General features: G+C 41.0%; 1 protein-coding gene across 4 annotated transcripts in view; it reads left to right on the top strand.

Annotated features, from left to right (window-relative positions):
- Window positions 1-576: 576 nt before the first annotated feature.
- fam193b (family with sequence similarity 193 member B) overlaps window positions 577-21,238 on the top strand; it is a 38,367-nt gene continuing 17,705 nt past the window's right edge. For 2 of the 4 annotated variants that reach the window (XM_061686179.1, XM_061686180.1), the window contains exons 1-7: window positions 577-957; window positions 3,065-3,322; window positions 4,605-4,791; window positions 6,715-6,933; window positions 15,392-15,561; window positions 17,659-17,916; window positions 19,225-19,411. In XM_061686179.1, coding sequence (XP_061542163.1) covers window positions 799-957; window positions 3,065-3,322; window positions 4,605-4,791; window positions 6,715-6,933; window positions 15,392-15,561; window positions 17,659-17,916; window positions 19,225-19,411 — 1,438 coding nt within the window. In that variant the 5' untranslated portion in view covers window positions 577-798. Of the gene's footprint in view, window positions 958-3,064; window positions 3,323-4,604; window positions 4,792-6,714; window positions 6,934-15,391; window positions 15,562-17,658; window positions 17,917-19,224; window positions 19,412-21,238 lie in introns of those variants that run through there. The other 2 variants (XM_061686181.1, XM_061686182.1) reach the window with 2 other exon arrangements.

A 21,238-nucleotide genomic window follows, 5' to 3' on the forward strand; every position in this document is an offset into this window, starting at 1 on the left:
TGTTTTGAGTATAGAAACACACATACGCATTTGTTTTCTAAAAATGTAATCGTGCAAAAGGATCCCAAAAAGAATCGGTTCAATATTTAGAAAACCATATCCGGAATAAACATGACACCTGCGGCAAGAATGTCGAGAAAATCCCATTTTGTGGTGTGTTTTTTTTCCATCAAAAAGTCTGCGACCGCACTATTAATATCTAGAATGTATTCAGACACAACGTAAAACTTTACCGTCGCGCCCTCTCCACCGCCGTCCTCTTTCTTAGTAGCTTATTGTTTTAATTTTTTATCAATAACTAAGAGTTATTATTTTATGCTGCATTTATATATTTTTTTCAGAAAAACATGTTAAACGTTCACATTGTTATGATTTCTGAATAAAGTAGGCATGTTCCTAGGACTCAAACACATTTTTTTCATTTTTTAAAATTTATTTTGTTTTGTTAATTTGAAAATGTGTATTAAGGTTTTAGAATGTAATTAAGTACCTTAATAAAATGGTATGATCTCAAAATAAAACTAAAAGACGCTTGCCCTTAGTAAATATGGCGCCGCTAGCTTCAATAACCACGTAGACTTCAGTTGTATTTTCCTTATGAAGGCGAAGCCGCTTCGCCAGCAGTATCTGTAACCTATGAACTCCCGAGTGTGCCAGACCAGTCTTCCGCCATATTGACTGTTGTCTTGACTGGAGGAGAGAGAGAACATTTTGTGGTCCGAAAATAAACGAAAGTGTGCTCTTGGAATTACCGAAACTGGTGCAAACTTGCCAAAACGCTTTGCAGACACCATCGCGATGGCAAGGAAGAAAAGCAAGCAGCAAGGCGTCGCTCAGAAGGAGCTTGTACCTGGGCAGCAGACCGTACCGAAGTATCCAGTGTCTCCCGGCGATGCAACTGGCGGCGGAGGAGGAGATGCTGGAGTGGAGAGCCTGGCCACCACCAGGGCGAACCAGGCAAGCTACTTACTCATTTCACAATGGGCTAATTTGACCACGGTTAGCCCCTCCTCGCCCAGCCCCCATACTATATGGTTAATGAAAACATTTTTACCCACCACCCCCGCCCCCCAGAAGCTTAATTGTCGTGTATATCAATTGACTGGGTGAGAAGCTATCGTATATATTAACGCAGTAATAGTGAACGGAACGCTCGAGCCTGACAAGCATTCACGCAAACGTGCTTCAAGTAGCTTGAAAGATGTGTGCCATACTGCCTTGCTCATCTGCTTGGCATCGTGGCCGTTCAAAGCCCACCTTGTGTGCCAGACAGGTGACATTGTGCTTTCAGACAGGTCGTCCCGTTTGCAACGTTGAACACGCAACCGTTCAACCACCCCCGCTAATATTAGCCACAAGGCTAACCGTGCTATGGGCTAGCAGACAAACGTGCTTACTATCTCTACTTTTACACACCACAGGAAACGGCGGCTAACCCAGCTACAAGGTAATCGGGCTAGCTCGCGCCTGTAGGCTACATAACGGCTTTGTAACAGTGTCGCTAACGCTCGACATTTTAGTGCACGCTGAGGCATTCTTTACTGTTGTTTTTAATCCACTCTCAGCCACTGGAATGCATGGTGCAAAAATGTATCACAAATATAAGTTGATGCGAAACAAGCAATGGTAGAAATTCATGATAGCATGCTTCAGGCTAGACACCTGCCAAGCCCACTCACCTAATCTGGGACCTCTGAATTTGGCTGCTTGCTCACGAGTAATAACATCTGAACCCAAGCACGAAGGATAGAATAGCGTTGGATTTATTTTCAACCCGCTGGAATAACCCAATAATTGTGACAGATTACATTTATTTTTATTTAAGATATAGATATAAATTACACTATATCAGTGATTCCCAAACAAGGTGCCGTGGGAAATTACCCAATTTCAGTTAATTTTTCAAATTTGTATTTATGACTTACTTACAAATATATATTTGCTCATCTATATATGCCAGTGACGTATAGTGATAGTGAGAAGCATTAAATGCATTTCAATAGATGACAGAATGCCCTGCGATTGGCTGGCTGACCAGTCCAGGGTGTAGTCTGCCCGCCTAATGCCCGAAGTCAGCTGGGATAGGCTCCAGCAAGCCGTAACCCTAAACAGGATAAGCGGTATTGAGAATTGATGGATGGATAGATGGCAGAAGGTACAATAAACCTGTGTATTTGCCTGTTGCCATTTAAGTCATGGCTTCCTGCAAGTATATCAGCTTTGTGTTCAATTAAACAGGCTCATGTTTCACACTGAGTAAGTCAGTTTGTGAGTAAATTGAGATGATATCATCATTATTTCAGTACGTATTTTTGTTTGGTGGCGTGCCATGAGATTCTTGTGTCAAATGGGTGCTGCTCTAAGATCCCATAGATGCGAGTGATGTCAGATAGACCTACAGAGGTGGTCTGGCTCGGTGTTGTATCCAAAACACTCAGTGACGTTCTCACACAGTATGATTTCAACTGAATTTGATTTAGTCGTTTTTTTTCCTGTAATCATTCATTTCTCTGCGGTCAGCATGTCCAAAATAGTGGGTAGCGCATCAGAATAGTGGTTGGCACCTCTGGTTCAAATCTTGGCTCAGGTCCTCCTGTGTGGAGTTATATTTTGTCCCCATATAGTCATCAAAATGGAGCATTATCTTTGTAAAGGCAGAATTGTATATACATATTTTGCATTTTATGTGTACTTAATTTTGTGGCGAGTTGGTTTATATCAAGATTCTTTTCCAATGCCATACAGTAATTCCAGACCACAATCTTCGTATCTACATAGATATCTCTTCCAACAATAAAAAATTTAGCTCCAAAAAAAACCGATAATAATAATCTAATAATAACTTGGAATTCATGGGCATGAACACATATAGTCTCACGAGATGAAAAATGGCCACTGTAATTGCTGGTTCTATTTAACTATTATTTACCTGCATCAGGTAGTACACCCTGTTGTCTCATATTGTGTCATGTCTTTTTAATAAACAAAGTGATCTGTCCCGTGTTACAGTTTGGCAGCTAATTATGTGCTATTAACTCACATCAGTACCTTTTTATTCCCGTAGCCGATGCATACCTGCTGCCTTTTATGCCACCGTGAATTTAAGGACTGGGGGGCGAACTCTGTGAACGGGCTCCTTAGGGGACATGGCACCAAACTGGCAGACGGCGTGCCTGCACTCTCCCAGGCCTTATCGTGGGAGGCGCCGGTGGGTAAGGTGGCCCAGTCCTTGCTGGGAGAGCTGCCTCTATGGATCTGTCAGAGCTGCTGCAAGAGTGTGGAGGAGGAGGAGAGACGGAGTGCCCAGGAGCAGCCAACAGGGGTAAATAAGTGCAGGAAAATAGGTTGTATTGTTTTTTTTTTTTTTTTTTTTGACTGCTTCTTTAACATTTAAATGAAGGCATATTGTCTGTTTACCAAGGTTACATAGTCTGTATTTATCTTACTTGTGTGTGTGCTTGTTTACTTTCTAGACACAGCGAAACCTCTAAAGTCAAACAGAATTCATTGTGTGATACCTGCTAACCTCCCATATGTTTGTATTTCAAAATAAGTATGAATAATTAAAATAATTAAAAGTGAAACTGTAACATTGTAAAGATTTGTTAACTGAACAGGCAAAATACAATGGTACCTTGACTTCCAAGTGCATCAATTTCAGAGTTTTTTCAGTTAAAAGCATTATTTGGTCAAATTTTTTGCTTCGTGTTTGGCACCAGAATTTGAGTTACAAGCGAGCTTCAGCTACAATGCTGCTCGAAAGAAGTGAAAAACAAAAGGACAGCTACAGTCGCCGATTTACTTTCAATTAATTATTGAACAGGACAAACATTCAAACACACAAATACAAAATTCAAAGCATCATTGGGTAGACCTTTACACTGAATTAACGGCATGGTAGTCAGCCATCCCGACTGACTCAACAGTCTGAGTCTCTTCACATTAATCTATTACCCCGTAACAGGACTGACTTTGTGGTGTACGTTCCGTCTTCCTTTATTAATAATGTCATCTTATAGTCACTTTAGCCGCACAATATTGTTCAGAGCACCCAGGACAGAGACGCATTACACTAGGCGTTAATTGGCGGTTCTAAGCTTGTCACACATTTTTCCTCATCCGTTTGGAGCTCACTGAGCAAAAATCTTAACGTGATTTTCTGAAGTCCTTCAAGATTTGCTGAAGCCACCAATGACGACGGTTCAACCTCCCAAGTTTTTTTTTGTGACTTTAGAGGCACATTTTCCAAGAAGTATGGATACATTTCTTTGGACGGTTTGCAGTAAATCTCTTGTCTGAGTACTACATAATTGTTTCCGTTTACTGCAACCTTCGAAAAATGTTCGACATTTTTTTGTAATTTTCCTTTGGCAGTTAAAAATGCTAAAAATAGTTGAATGGGATGACTGCAGCAGAGTCTCCTGTTGTGACTTAGAAACTATTTGTTTGGCACATAATGAAGAGGATCTTTTACAGTGCTTTTCTTCCATACATATTGAGTCACTAACATTTTGATTTAGTTGCAGCCCCTTATTACTGTTGCAGGAATAAAATCTGATTAAATAATGTAATTGTACGTGTGTCTGTGTGTTTTGTTATTGCAGGTACCATTGTCACACTCTTCCTCCTGTAAGTCCCAGGGCTGTGGGAATGGTTACCCAGAGCAAAGTACTGTGGATTGGGACCCGAGTTCCTTCCTGTCAGCCCACAAACTGTCAGGGCTCTGGAACTCAACCCACACCAATGGAGGGGAACACTGGAACCACAATGCCCCCTTACACATACAACAAGGTTTGTCATCTCGTTTAACAACAATGAACATCATCAAACATTCAAATCTTAGGTCTCAGGTTAGCACCCGCATACAAAGATTGAACTGACTTAATTACTCCGCAATATATTTTTACTTCATTTTATTTCCTTGTTGTTAAGGTTTTAATCTTAGAATACATGCAATGCTTCTAATAACATTCATGCGGTAATAAATGGATGTTTTGCAAGATTTGCCCTTGAGCAAAAAGTGATGCATGATTTATGTAACAGTTAAACCATAACAGTACAATGATTACACTGGGTTACAAAACATTTTTTTGCAAGTTGTCTGATTTTTCAACTGATTGAGGACAATTTTGCTGCGCTGAATCTGCAAATCACATCTCTCTCTCTTGTTCATGTCAGGTTTTTATGCCAAGTTGTTTAGTTTACAAATATTACAAACTTTGCTAACTGTAAATTGAATAGTATACATTGATAAAAGTAAGTATCTGTAAATTGAATGTTACATCATCACTATTCAAAATTCAGGGTAGGAACCTCCGTTTATTTGAACCTCCAAAGCCAAAAAAACGTGGCCATAGTTTCAAAAGTTGACCTGACCTGAGCAAAACCAATGTGATATTTGGATTTAGCAAATGAAAACTGTCCTAAATCTGCAAAAAAAAAATCCATCGATCCATCCTTTTTCTACACCGCTTATCCTCACGAGGGTCGCGGGCGTGCTGGAGCCTATTCCAGTTTACCGCGGGCAGGAGGCAGGGTACGCCCTGAACTGGTTGCCAGCCAATCGCAGGGCATATATAAACAAACAGCCATTCGTACTCGCAGTCATACCTACGCACAATTTTGTGTCTTCAATTAACCTAGTACCCAGAGAAAACCCACGCAGGCACGGGGAGAACATGCAAACGCCACACAGCCGAGGCTGTATTTGAACCCGGGTCCTCAGAACTGTGAGGCGGATGTGTTAACCAGTCGTCCACCGTGGCGGCGCAAAAAGAAATAAGTGATGTGCACTCCCAGGAACTTGGTGCTCCGCACTCTGTCCACCGCAGTACTGTTGATGTTCAGGGGAGCATGCTGGGAGTGCGCTCTCCTGAAGTCCACAACAATCTCCTTGGTTTTTTCCACATTTAGGGAGAGATTGTTGTCCGCGCACCATCCGGCCAGACGGCTCACCTCACTCCTGTAGTCTGTGTCGTCCCCGTTGCTGATGAGACCCACCACAGTTGTCATCCGCAAACTTGATGAAGAGTTTGGAGCTGTATGTCTGTGTGCAGTCATAGGTCAGCAGGTTGAAGAGGAGGGGACTCAACACTCAACCTTGAGGGGCCCCCGTGTTCACAGTGATGGTGCTGGATGTATTGCTGCCGACCCGTACTGCCTGCAGTCTCCCAGTCAGAAAGTCCAGCACCCAGTTGCACATCGAAGTGTTGAGCCCCAGCTGGTCCAATTTGTAGATCAGTAGTTGAGGGATGATGGTATTGAATGCTGAGCTGAAGTCTATGAACAGCAGTCTGACATATGAGTCCTTAGAGTCCAGGTGTGCAAACTGGAAGGGTCCAAGGATGGGGGGATGGAGGACTTGATGTGGTGCATGACAAGCCGCTCGAAGCACTTCATCGGATGGGAGTGAGCGCTACCAGACGGTAGTCATTGAGGCAGGAAGGAGACGACTTCTTCGGGACCAGGATGATGGTATTGGCTTTGAAGCACGTGGGGACAACACTGATTCGAGGAGGTGTTAAAGATGTCCGTGAACACATCATTCCTGAGAAATAAGAGATTAGATTAAAAACAAAAAAAACATTTGTACACATCTGCATTTGCCCTCAAATTAAATAGCTTCTTTGTGCCACACAGTTTTGTATATTCCTGCTAACATGCCTGGCTGAAGTTACGTTTATAACCCCAACACTCTGTGTTGTCCACATGCAGGTATAACAACCGCATCAGTCTGTCATGAGAAAAGAGGACTCCACGAAGCACCTGGTAAATCTGCTAAAACGTCGGTAGCCAAAGTGTGCCCCTACAGTCACCCGCTAACTCAGAATTCCAGTGGCTCTTCTGCTGGGACCCCTCTCTCTTCCTCAGCTGACCTGTGCAAGACCACTCCCAAGCATTTCAAGAATATGTGCCGTCGACCAACGCCACCAGGTGTGTAATGCTTCTTTTGTATTGTACATTGGGAACCAGTGTAAAATCGCCCTTGACTGAATTTCACTCCAAGTCTGCCAAATTATCACATAAGAGTGAAATCTCAAAAGTTACATGTCATCTGAAGTTATAAGAGTCAGGATTTGAACAATATTTTTGGAGAAAAATGTTCCGAACGAGTGGCACAGAGTTGATCAGAATATTGCAGGAGACAATAGTCTACCTCACAAAACACAGTCCAGCTATCATCAAAGGATTTTACTCGACGTTTTGCTTTTTCTTTGGCTTTTTCTTATTCCAAAAGAATATTTACTGCACATTGGAACTCATGTGAATTTAGCAGACTTGCATTCAAAGTGTTAAGGCTGGAGCCTCACAATGCACCTGAGAGAGTTTTATTGTTTTTACACTGACTTACAGTTGGAGGAAAAATATCTAAACTATTTGGAATTTTGTTAATCTCTCCATGAATTAGTGATCAAGTGTAGTATGATCTTCATCTAAATCACAAGAATAAACAAACAGTCTGTTTAAAATAATACCACACAAACAATGATACGTTTTTATATTTTTATTGAAAATGTAAACATTCAGGTGGCACGGTGAATGACTGGTTTGAGCGTCAGCCTCACAGTTCTGAGGACCGGGGTTCAACCCCGGCCCCGCCTGTGTGGAGTTTGCATGTTCTCCCAGTGCCTGCGTGGGTTTTCTCCGGGCACTCTGGTTTCCTCCCACATCCCAAAAACATGCATGGTAGGTTAATTGAAAAACTCTAAATTGCCCATAGGTGTGAATGTGAGTGCAAATGGTTGTTTGTTTGTTTGTGCCCTGCGATTGGCTGGCAACCACTTCAGGGTGTACCACGCCTGCTGCCCATTGATAACTGGGATAGGCTCCAGCACGCCCGCGACCCTAGTGAGGAGAAGCTGCTCAGAAAATGGATGGATGTAAACATTCACAGGACAACCTCAACCCAACATTTCCTGTAGCTGCATATTAGACGTGCACAGCGATCAGGATGAATTTTGGACCATTCCATTTGTTGCAGTTCAACAAGATTCCTGAGATGTCCAGTGTGAATCACTCTCGAGGTCATGCCACAGCATCTCAATAGGGTTGAGGTCAGGGCCACTCCAGAAAACATTTTCTTTTCTGAAGCCATTCTGTTGTTGATTTGCTTCTTTGTTTTGATCATTGTCCTCTTTTGAGCTTCAACTGTTGGACAGATGACCTCAACTTCTTCTGCAAAATATCTTGACAAACTTGAATTTATTTTTCCATTGATGTAAGCAAGCTGTCGATGCTCCCTCCAACATCAGTGGGGATAATGTTTTGATGTTGGTGTACTGTGCCATTTTTCCGCCACATAGGGTGGTGTGTGTTCCTCCCAACCAGTTGAACTTTGATTTAATTTGTCCACGTCCGTTGTCAGCGCAGCATAATTCACTAATCATCGCCTCCATGACAGCCTATCAACTACACTTTTAGACAAATATCGTTATAATGAAGGACAGGCGGAGGATATTAGGCTTTACACCATCAGGATTTTTGGGGCTGATCACCGATCAGCAAGTTGAAAAAAAAACGATAACCGATCACTGACCCGGTCACAAGATGGAGCAATGTGTCTATTTATATGACTTGTTCATTTATTGTATAAACTTGTGTACTGTATACCGAGTATCTTCAAGTATTCTCTAGCACTTTAGACAAAAGTTAAACATCAGTGACCTCCAGGACGCATTCAAGGATTGGCCACTGACATAAGTTTAGGTCAAATCAACATTACAACATGACAGAAATAATGGGTGCTAATGTACTGTAATTAAATTACTTTATTGCAATAAAATTACTTTAACAAATACTGTTAATGACATGCTTACTCTAACTTTCTCACTGTGCCAGCTATATGGACGGGTGTTGTCCACAGAGTTTGCAACCATTTGATGTCCCCCACAATGTACACAGACTGCAAATAACTTACGTGTTGTTGGTCTGAGACACAACAAAATAGTCCCACACCGACGTGTTTTTTCACCGACAAGATTGAAAACAAGTTTATTGGCCGTCCGATAGTTACAGTACTACGCCACAAGACACGTGACAAGGCTAAAAATAAACTAGCTTTTGGATTCATACACGACGGTGATGCGGAGTGAATGTCTTTTGCGGAGCCGATCGATGACGTCATTGATCGGATTGACAAATTATGACATGAAAGCCGATCAACCCGATCAGATCGGTGTAAAGTCTACAGAATATTTTGCCAGTCGTGCTGTGGAACATCCAAGTGCTGCTTGGCAAACTTCAGTCATGTAGCAAGAGCAACGGCTTCTTCCTTGTCTCCCATGAACCCCATTCTTGTTTAATGTTTTACATATGGTGGATTTGTCAACAGAGATGTTGGAATGTGCCAGTGATTTCAGTCTTCAGCTGACACTCCAGGATTCTTTTTACCTCATTGAGCATTCTGTGCTGTGCTCTTGGAGTCATCTTTACAGGACGGCGACTTATTGGGAGAGGAGCAACAGTGCTGAACTTTCTTCATTTACAGACAACTTGTCGAAGCGCAGACTGATCAACAACTGTCTGTGAATTTTATTTTTAGTGATGCACAAAAACTTCGGCCGCTGAAATGTTCTTGCAGATAATAGCCCAAAACTGCCTTTTCAGTTTCAGACTGAAACACGTTTTTCACCGAAATAACATGTCACACGTGTGTACACCTCAAAGTAAAACTGCTGAATATATATTTGAATTTGAATTGACTGGGAGGTTAGTTTATTACACACACCCTACACTCACGGTTTGATGATGACATAGTGCCATCAATCAACCATTAATATGAAATAAGCATAAATGTTAAATAACAATATATAATATATATATATAACAATAACAAATAACATAGTCAACAAACCACTGGTAACATAAAACACAATAACAAATAAACATCCTTTTGCCTGTAACAATTAAAATTCGCATGTTGCGATGAATTACGGGAACCACGTCTGCTTTTCCGTCATCATGCTAGTGGCTACTAGCCCAAACTGGAGCGACCCAACCTCGCTGCTTTCCACTGTTCGGGTAATGGGAATGTTTGTTGCATGCTATTTTGCGCTGCCCAGCTACCTACGAGCTTAAGCTAACGCGGCTAAATACGATGCCGAGCCACGTAGGCGAACGTGCACCTCGTGTCAGTTGTCAGCGCAGCATAAGTCACTAATCATCGCCTCCATGACAGCGTATAAACTACACTTTTAGACAAATATCGTTATAATGAAGGACAGGCGGAGGATAAGACGTGACAGAATGGAACACCATGCTAATCGCTAAGCTATCACATGAAGTTGCAAAACACGACAATAAGTGATTGGATGGTACGATACACTTGTCACATGAGTCTGGGTGGAACTGCGTTACAGCGGCGGTTAGCCAACTTTGAAGAGAAAAATAGTAGGCAAATTAGTAAGTGTTTAGAGAGGAAAATGTCACATGTGGGAAGTAGCTGAACCCAAGAGATGATGAAATGATTTAGTTTATTCAGCAAAGGTTATGGAAGTGTTGACAGGCGGCGGCGTGGACAGGTGGCGGACAGAACAGAGGGCTGGCAGGAATGACGTGGGTCAGGAACTCTAAGAACGAGGAGACACAAGAGTTAACAAGGGAACGAGGAGTTGAGTATCTTACATGAGTACGGTGGGTCGTGGTACCGCTAGGAGAGGCTGCAATACTTTGGCGAGGATTTCCGGGAACAGGCAGGCTTAAATATAGGTGGTGATGAGGGTTGATTGGAGACAGGTGCGTGGCTTGAGGACAAGCTGAAACAGAGAGGGGAGGGGAGAGAAAGGACGAGAGGGCGCAAAACGCCATCTAGGCTCCAAAACAGTACTGAAGAGCAGTACATGACAGAAAATATTGTAATACAGTATACGATGCTGGACAGCCATAACAGGGACCGGAAACAGGAACCGAATTAGTATGTCACCGCTGCTACGTCACTTGTGAAAATGAACATATAATTTAAAAGTACATTAATATTAGAAATATTTATGATATAAGACAAACAAGACCTTTATTAGTCCCACTGTGGGGAAATTTGGATGAATTGTGGATACAGGAAATGCAAAAATATTATGCAAGAGAAGACATTTGGCTGGAAATGCGTCCGCCATTCTAAGGTTGATGCAATAAATACTTCAAAATAACAAATATTGAAGCCATAATTTATTCATGATTACGATTACAGTAATGATCATGTTGTGAAATTAAACAGTATGCAGATATTACATAATTACTGCAATACCTGTCCCAAGGTAGTGTTCTTGACATAATTTAAAAATATGGAAATTCAGACAAATTGTTCTGGAAGTTCATTTCTATATGTAGCCATCTTTGCAGTCATAGCCATAAAGGCAATTTTACTTATTATTAGCATAGTTTTATCATCAATAATTGTCTGGTTTGATTTTGGGTTTTTTCTCCTTTTTCATATTTTAATTAATGGAAAGTGCTTTGTGTACCATATTTTGGGGAGGAAAACACAAAAGGTTTGATTGATTGATTTTATTTATTTTTTTTTTTTTTATTTGTAGGTGTTTAGGCTTCCGGTTTTCGGCCTTGGGTTCCTCAGTTTTGGTTTTTGGTTTCGCTCAAGAATTTTTATTTTGTGCATCACAAGTTATTTTCAACAAATATGAAAACATATCATTGTTTGGGTGGTGTTAGGTTAAGCAGACTATATTTGTTTATTCTTGTAATTTAGATGAAGATCAGACTACATTTTCTGATTTATTTATGCTGAAATTTTAGAAATTCCAAAGGGTTCACGTACTTTCTCCTTCCATTTTGATTATTTTTACATTTGTGGGACAAGGACGATTGTCACAGATGGGCCTCATTACATCTTCATCATTTGTCATTAAAGTTAAAATTATTTTATTGTTTGTACAGCTTTAATATTAACTACAATGGGACAAAAAAGTATTTAGTCAGCCACCAATTGTGCAAGTTCTCCCACTTAAAAAGATGAGAGGCCTGTAATTGTCATCATACGTATACCTCACCTATGAGAGACAAAATGAGAAAAACTAATCCAGAAAATCACAGTCTGATTTTTTTACATACATACTTATTTAGTAGTATGGAAAGTAATAATATGGAATGTAAGAATCAATAATGAGCAATAGTACGTATTATTAATCAATCAGTGACATAAAGTAACTAAGAATAAGAATGTACTACAATTCCATAAAATGTTAATTATATTGGGAAATCCTGAATAATAACTTAGCAATAACAAACATATTTAGTTATATTTAATATATTGAAATTGCAACATAACCACTGGTTAACTTAAACACATTCTGCATTTGAACAGATTAAATAAAAAAATGAATTGTAAAAGCATGAAAAATACTCTCAAACAATAAATACAAATTATACTTTTTAAATGCAAAATAAAGCTCAATTAATTTTTTTCTATTGTCAGTATATAGTGGGAACATAATTTGCTTTCTCCACATGCCCAGCAATTCACTTTTGAACTTCCTTGATGCAACGGGTTTAGCTTTATTGACAATCGCTGTTCCTGCTGTACCTCTTGGTCTCTGAGGGGCAGTGGGATAGACACTTGCAGTAACAAAAAAAGTAGAAAGTCACGATCGAATATTGTTATTCACAGAGTTTTAAGAATAAATGCCAGAGAGTATTGTTTAGGCTTTACACGATCAGGATTTTTGGGCAAGTTTAAAAAAATTATCACTGATCCGATCACCAGATGGAGCAATGTATCTATTTACATGGCTTGTTCTAAATACACTAAATATGTTTGAAGATAAGTGCTGAAAACATAGGCAACGACATAATATAGTGCTGTATTGTTGAGATATAGTTTAAGCATCTTTTTCACCGTTTGAATTTCCCTGATTTTGTGGGTGGAGCTAAAATCCAGCCCCATGACATCAATATACTATATCATATACTTTCTCGTGCAAGTTTCCTCCCCCACTATATAAGGACAAAGTGACGTCATTCTATTTGGCTATGCTGCTCAGTTGTGAGTTAGCTGAGCTAAGCTTCCATAACAAGGCCCATTTACCACTCCGGCATGCAATTAGCAAGCTAACAATGGCTACACCCCGAAAATGCGTCTTCGCTGGATGCCTCAATTAACACAACAGCTCAGTGACGTTTTTTTTTAAGCTCCCAAAAAATGAGGAAATAAGAAAGCGATGGATTGACTCTTTAAAGACACACGCAGATGGCGAGCTGAACATCAACCACCACCACCCGACTGCAGTGCACATTTTACGACGGATAGTTTTATAAACTTTCACCAGAGACAACATGGCTATGTGCATAACTTGATGCAAGTGAATGGGGCACTGCCGACTGTCTAACTACCTGGGCTTCCTCCTACCGTCCCGCTGTCGTCAGGTGCCGTGTTCGGCTGTGACATTAAGTCACCAGCGACGAGGGTAAGTTGACTAGTGGGTGCTTAATTTAATGATTATAGTCCACAATAACCATTAAATTGTGAAGTTGAGCCTCCTCATGTGATTTTACATCATAAAAGCTATCACCCCTTCAATATGTTTGCTTTTGTCACATCCATTTGACACGCCCAGAGCATCTGAGAGCTGGCCCTTATTATTAAAGTTTTGAAACCTGATTTTACATACTTCGATTTTCTTTATTCATTCAAATTTGGCAGGCTTGTTTACATAACTCTTCTCTGTGGTGTGTCAAATTTACATGCCATTTTTTGGGCCTGCTTAGTGCCACTTTAACTATTCTTTATTATAGCTATTTTTTAACAGTCATATGTCACCGAGCACCCCCTGTATTAAAACATACACGTAAATAACATCGTCTAAAATGGACGAAAAGACAGCGGCGAGACTGTCATCTGCATCAGCTGTGTTTGATTTTGGCGCCATCGCCCGCCACAAATTTTCCAACTGTTGCAAATGTCCGAAGCCTCTTCTGTAAAATCTCCTTAAATGCGACCAAAGTACTGCCACTGAATTAAAGTGGGCAGCGTAAAACGTTTTCCCTGACATGTTCACTCGCCGACAGAACCGCACAAAGCCGCTTGGCTCCAATTTGAAACTAGGGCAGATTGGCGCCCTTGGGTACAATGATGGGAGCGATATGTATGTAGTCACTGAGTCAAATGGAGAGCTCGTCCAAAATGGCTTGCCGTGTATATCGATCAGTGCGCATGCTGTCTCGCTTCAGTTCGCCCTCATAGTTGCATTCGCTTCATTGTACGTTTTGTTGTTTTGACAATAAGCAACTTCGCCACCAATAGACTAAAGTTTGTTGTGAACAAATAGACACTGACCTCGCTCTCTCCTCTCCAGGAACTCGGCAGCGCGAAGAGGCACCTGGATGTTGCAAATGGACCCTTCCATTCTGTTCATTCTTGATTTTGTTCAAAGAACAAGCTCAAGGAGTCTGTAGCCTAAAGCTGGTGAAGCAGTTTCTGACCGACTGACTTTGCAAGTGTGCAACGGCTCAATCCAATCCACCCACAGCACTCGCTGAGACCCAACACTGGCGCTGCCTTCACGGTTCAGACAAAACTCGGATATCTGAGAACTCTCACACAATAAATAAGTCCAGTACAGTCAGTATCCATATAAACGTACCGAATTTATTAATGTTTTGAGTATAGAAACACACATACGCATTTGTTTTCTAAAAATGTAATCGTGCAAAAGGATCCCAAAAAGAATCGATTCGATTTTTAGAAAACCATATCCGGAATAAACATGACACCTGCGGCAAGAATGTCGAGAAAATCCCATTTTGTGGTGTGATTTTTTTCCATCAAAAAGTCTGCGACCGCACTATTAATATCTAGAATGCATTCAGACACAACGTAAAACTTTACCGTCGCGCCCTCTCCACCGCCGTCCGCTTTCTTAGTAGCTTATTGTTTTATTTTTTTTTATCAATAACTAAGAGTTATTATTTTATGCTGCATTTATATATTTTTTTCAGAAAAACATGTTAAACGTTCACATTGTTATGATTTCTGAATAAAGTAGGCATGTTCCTAGGACTCAAACACATTTTTTTCCCATTTTTTAAAATTTATTTTGTTTTGTTAATTTGAAAATGTGTATTAAGGTTTTAGAATGTAATTAAGTACTTTAATAAAATGGTATGATGTCAAAATAAAACTAAAAGACGCTTGCCCTTAGTAAATATGGCGGCGCTAGCTTCAATAACCACGTAGACTTCAGTTGTATTTTCCTTATGAAGGCGAAGCCGCTTCGCCAGCAGTATCTGTAACCTATGAACTCCCGAGTGTGCCAGACCAGTCCTCCGCCATATTGACTGTTGTCTTGACTGGAGGAGAGAGAGAACATTTTGTGGTCCAAAAATAAACGAAAGTGTGCTCTTGGAATTACCGAAACTGGTGCAAACTTGCCAAAACGCTTTGCAGACACAATCGCGATGGCAAGGAAGAAAAGCAAGCAGCAAGGCGTCGCTCAGAAGGAGCTTGTACCTGGGCAGCAGACCGTACCGAAGAATCCAGTGTCTCCCGGCGATGCAACTGGCGGCGGAGGAGGAGATGCTGGAGTGGAGAGCCTGGCCACCACCAGGGCGAACCAGGCAAGCTACTTACTCATTTCACAATGGGCTAATTTGACCACGGTTAGCCCCTCCTCGCCCAGCCCCCATACTATATGGTTAATGAAAACATTTTTACCCAACACCCCCGCCCCCCAGAAGCTTAATTGTAGTGTATATCAATTGACTGGGTGAGAAGCTATCGTATATATTAACGCAGTAATAGTGAACGGAACGCTCGAGCCTGACAAGCATTCACGCAAACGTGTTTCAAGTAGCTTGAAAGATGTGTGCCATACTGCCTTGCTCATCTGCTTGGCATCGTGGCCGTTCAAAGCCCATCTTGTGTGCCAGACAGGTGACATTGTGCTTTCAGACAGGTCGTCCCGTTTGCAACGTTGAACACGCAACCGTTCAACCACCCCCGCTAATATTAGCCACAAGGCTAACCGTGCTATGGGCTAGCAGACAAACGTGCTTACTATCTCTACTTTTACACACCACAGGAAACGGCGGCTAACCCAGCTACAAGCTAATCGGGCGAGATCGCGCCTGTAGGCTACATAACGGCTTTGTAACAGTGTCGCTAACGCTCGACATTTTAGTGCACGCTGAGGCACTCTTTACTGTTGTTTTTAATCCACTCTCAGCCACTGGAATGCACGGTGCAAAAATGTAGCACAAATATAAAGTTGATGCGAAACAAGCAATGATAGAAATTCATGATAGCATGCTTCAGGCAAGACATCTGTCAAGCCCACTCACCTAATCTGGGACCTCTGAACTTGGCTTCTTGCTCACGAGTAATAACATCTGAACCCAAGCACGAAGGATAGAATAGCGTTGTATTTATTTTCAACCCGCTGGAATAACGCAATAATTGCGACAGATTACATTTATTTTTATTTAAGATACATATATAAATTACACTATATCAGTGATTCCCAAACAAGGTGCCGTGGGAAATTACCCAATTTCAGTTAATTTGTCAATTTTTTTTATTTATGATTTACTTACAAATATATATTTGCTCATCTATATATGCCAGTGACGTATAGTAACAGTGAGAAGCATTAAATGCATTTCAATCGATGACAGAATCCCCTGCGATTGGCTGGCTGACCAGTCCAGGGTGTTGTCTGCCAGCCTAATGCCCGAAGTCAGCTGGGATAGGTTCCAGCAAGCCGTAACCCTAAACAGGATAAGCGGTATTGAAAATTGATGGATGGATAGATGGCAGAAGGTACAATAAACCTGTGTATTTTGCCTGTTGCCATTTTAGTCATGGCTTCCTGCAAGTATATCAGCTTTGTGTTCAATTAAACAGGCTCATTTTTCACACTGAGTAAGTCAGTTTGTGAGTAAATTGAGATGATATCTTCATTATTTCAGTACGTATTTTTGTTTGGTGGCGTGCCATGAGATTCTTGTGTCAAATGGGTGCTGCTCTAAGATCCCATAGATGCGAGTGATGTCAGATAGACCTACATAGGTGGTTTGGCTCGGTGTTGTATACAAAACACTCAGTGATGTTCTCACACAGTATGATTTCAACTGAATTTGATTTAATCAGGTTTTTTCCTGTAATCATTCATTTCTCTGCGGTCAGCATGTCCAAAATAGTGGGTAGCGCATCAGAATAGTGGTTGGCACATCTGGTTCGAATCTTGGCTCAGGTCCTCCTGTGTGGAGTTATATTTTGTCCCCATATAGTCAACAAAATGGAGCATTATCTTTGTAAAGGCAGAATTGGATCTACATATTTTGCATTTAATGTGGACTTAACCTTTTGGCGAGTTTGTTTATATAAAGATTAATTTCCAATGCCATACAGCAATTCCAGACCACAATCTTCGTATCTACTTAGATATCTCTTCCAACAATTAAAATGTTATCGCTTATAAAACTATAGTAATAATCTAATAATAACTTGAAATTCATGGAAATTCACATAAAGTCTCATGAGATGAAAAATGGCCACTGTAATTGCTGGTTCGATTTAACTATTAGTTACCTGCATCAGGTAGCACACCCTGTTGTGTCATGTCTTTTTAATAAACAAAGTGATCCGTCCCGTGTTACAGTTTGGCAGCTAATCATGTGCTATTAACTCACATCAGTACCCTTTTATTCCCGTAGCCGATGCATACCTGCTGCCTTTTATGCCACCGTGAATTTAAGGACTGGGGGGCGAACTCTGTGAACGGGCTCCCTCGGGGACATGGCACCAAACTGGCAGACGCCGTACCTGCACTCTCCCAGGCCTTATCGTGGGAGGCGCCGGCGGGTAAGCTGGCCCAGTCCCTGCTGGGAGAGCTGCCTCTATGGATCTGTCAGAGCTGCTGCAAGAGTGTGGAGGAGGAGGAGAGACGGAGTGCCCAGGAGCAGCCAACAGGGGTAAATAAGTGCAGGGAAATCGGTTGTTTTTTTAATTAATTTTTTTATTTTTTTGGGGGACTGCTTCTTTTAACATTTAAATGAAGGCATACTGTCTGTTTACCAAGGTTACATAGTCTGTATTTATCTTACTTGTGTGTGTGCTTGTTTACGTAGTAGACACAGCGAAACCTCTAAAGTCAAACAAAATTCATTGTGTGATACCTGCTAACCTCCCATATGTTTGTATTTCAAAATAAGTATGAATAATTAAAATAATTCAAAGTGAAACAGTGACATTGTAAAGATTTATTAACTGAACAGGCAAAATACAATGGCACCTTGACTTCCGAGTGCATCAATTTCAGACTTTTTTGAGTTACAAGCATTATTTGGTCAAATTTTTTGCTTCGTGTTTGGCACCAGAATTTGAGTTACAAGCGAGCTTCAGCTACAATGCTGCTCGAAAGAAGTGAAAAACAAAAGGACAGCTACAGTCGCCGATTTACTTTCAATTAATTATTGAACAGGACAAACATTCAAACACACAAATACAAAATGGAAACACTCAAAAGCAGCATCGGGTAGACCTTTACACTGAACTAACGGCATGGTAGACAGCCATCCCGACTGACTCAACAGTCTATGAGTCTCTTCACATTAATCTATTACCCCGTAACAGAACTGACTTTGGGGTATCCATTCCGTCTTCCTTAATTAATAATGTCACCTTATTGTCACTTTAGCTGCACAATATTGTTCAGAGCAGCCAGGACAGAGACGCATTACACTAGGCGTTAATTGGCGGTTCTCAGCTTGTCACACATTTTTCCTCATCTGTTTGGAGCTCACTGAGCAAAAATCTTCACGTGATTTTCTGAAGTCCTTCAAGATTTGCTGAAGCCACCAATGACGACGGTTCAACCTCCCAAGTTTTTTTTTGTGACTTTAGAGGCACATTTTCCAAGACGTATGGATACATTTCTTTGGACGGTTTGCAGTAAATCTCTTGTCTGAGTACTACATAATTGTTTCCGTTTACTGCAACCTTCGAAAAATGTTCGACATTTTTTTGTAATTTTCCTTTGGCAGTTAAAAATGCTAAACATAGTTGAATGGGATGACTGCAGCAGAGTCTCCTGTTGTGACTTAGAAACTATTTGTTTGGCACATAATGAAGAGGATCTTTTACAGTGCTTTTCTTCCACACATATTGAGTCACTAACATTTGTATTTAGTTGGAGCCCCTTCTTACTGTCGCAGGGATAAAATACAAGGTCTGTGATTAAAAAATGTAATTGTATGTGTGTGTGTGTTTTGTTATTGCAGGTACCATTGTCACACTCTTCCTCCTGTAAGTTCCAGGGCTGTGGGAATGGTTACCCAGAGCAAAGTACTGTGGATTGGGACCCGAGTTCCTTCCTGTCAGCCCACAAACTGTCTGGGCTCTGGAACTCAGCTCACACCAATGGAGGGGAACACTGCAACCACAATGCCTCCTTACACATAGAACAAGGTTTGTCGTCTCGTTTAACAACAATGAACATCATTGAACATTCAAATCTCAGGTTAGCACCCGCATACAAAAATTGAACTGACTTAATTCCTCCGCAATATATTTTTATTTCATTTGATTTCCTTATCGTTAATGTTTTAATCTTAGAATACATGCAATGCTTCTAATAACATTCATTCGGTAATAAATGGATGTAAAATCAATGAATCGCAAGATGGCACTTGAGCAAAAAGTGATGGATGATTTATGTAACAGTTAAACCGTAACAGTACAATGATTACACTGGGTTACAAAACATTTTTTTGCAAGTTGTCTGTTTTTTCAACTGATTGAGGACAATTTTGCTGCGCTGAATCTGCAAATTACATCTTTCTCTTGTTCACATCAGGTTTTCATGCCAAGTTGTTTAGTTTACAAATATTACAAACTTTGCTTACTGTAAATTGAATAATAGACCTTGATAAAAGTAATTATCTGTAAATTGAATGTTACGTCATCACTGTTCAAAATTCAGGGCATGAACCTCCATTTATTTGAACCCCCTAAGCCAAAAAAACGTGGCTATAGTTTAAAAAGTTGACCATAGCTGAGCAAAACAAAAGTGATATTTGGATTCAGCACATAAAAACTGTCCTAAATCCATCCATCCATCCATTTTCTACACCGCTTATCCTCACTAGGGTTGCGGGCGTGCTGGAGCCTATCCCAGCTTACCGCGGACAGGAGGCAGGGTACACCCTGAAGTGGTTGCCAGCCAATCGCAGGGCACATATAAACAAACAGCCATTCGTACTCGCAGTCATACCTACGCACAATTTAGAGTCTTCAATTAACCTACCGTGCATGTTTTTGGGATGTGGGAGGAAACCGTAGTACCCGGAGAAAACCCACGCAAGCACAGGGAGAACATGCAAACGCCACACAGCCGAGGCTGGATTTGAACCCGGGTCCTCAGAACTGTGAGGCGCATGTGCCAGTAGTACCAGTAAGTATAAAAGGAAGAGTTCATTTCAGGCAGGGCTCTTCGGTTCTCAATCCCCTTCACTTTTTTGTACACAACATTAGATGACAGAAATAATAGGTGCTAACTTACTGTAATTAAATTACTTTATTTTTAATTAAATGACTTCACCCACACCGAAACATTAGCGCATGATTTGACAGAACGGCGGCATGTTTACGTCAAACCATTCGTGGTACCGCTAGCTTGCTTGGCTACATAACGTTTTTGTTGCCTGCTTGCGAGCCGTATCGTATTAAAAGTACATGGACATACCTTAAGCAAGCCTTAAACAAACGTCGTCTCCTGTCCTGAGAACCGGTGACCACCAACACACATTTTCCCCCATTTTGTTCTTACAAACACAGAGCGCGATCCACTCTTGTTGTCGCCGCCACTGTAACGAGTGTATCCGGTCGCATTTGAGTTGACAAGATAAAGCCCAATGATTGTAAAAAACGGGATGCGGTGGTATCGGAAAACAAGATTTTATTGTAGTAGTCTGACAGTGCAACCTCGAAAGAGCAAATTTGTCTTGTAGTCTGATCCGGGCATTACGTGTTGTCTGTCTCAGACGTGTTGTCTGTTCCACACCGCCAACATGTTTTTTTTTTTTTTTTTTTAAATAACTTTATTGGCCGTCAGATATTTACAGGACTACGCTAAAATACACGCGACCAGGCTAATAATAAAGTAGCTTTTGGATTCAAATATACTGTGCACGATGGCGACACGGAGTAAATGTCTTTTGCGGAGTCGATCATTGATCGGATTGGCGAATTATGACATTCAAGCCGATCAGCATAAAATGCTCAAGATCAGCCGAT

Source organism: Phycodurus eques, chromosome 9 (genome assembly GCF_024500275.1).
Source record: "Phycodurus eques isolate BA_2022a chromosome 9, UOR_Pequ_1.1, whole genome shotgun sequence".
NCBI lineage: Eukaryota > Metazoa > Chordata > Actinopteri > Syngnathiformes > Syngnathidae > Phycodurus > Phycodurus eques.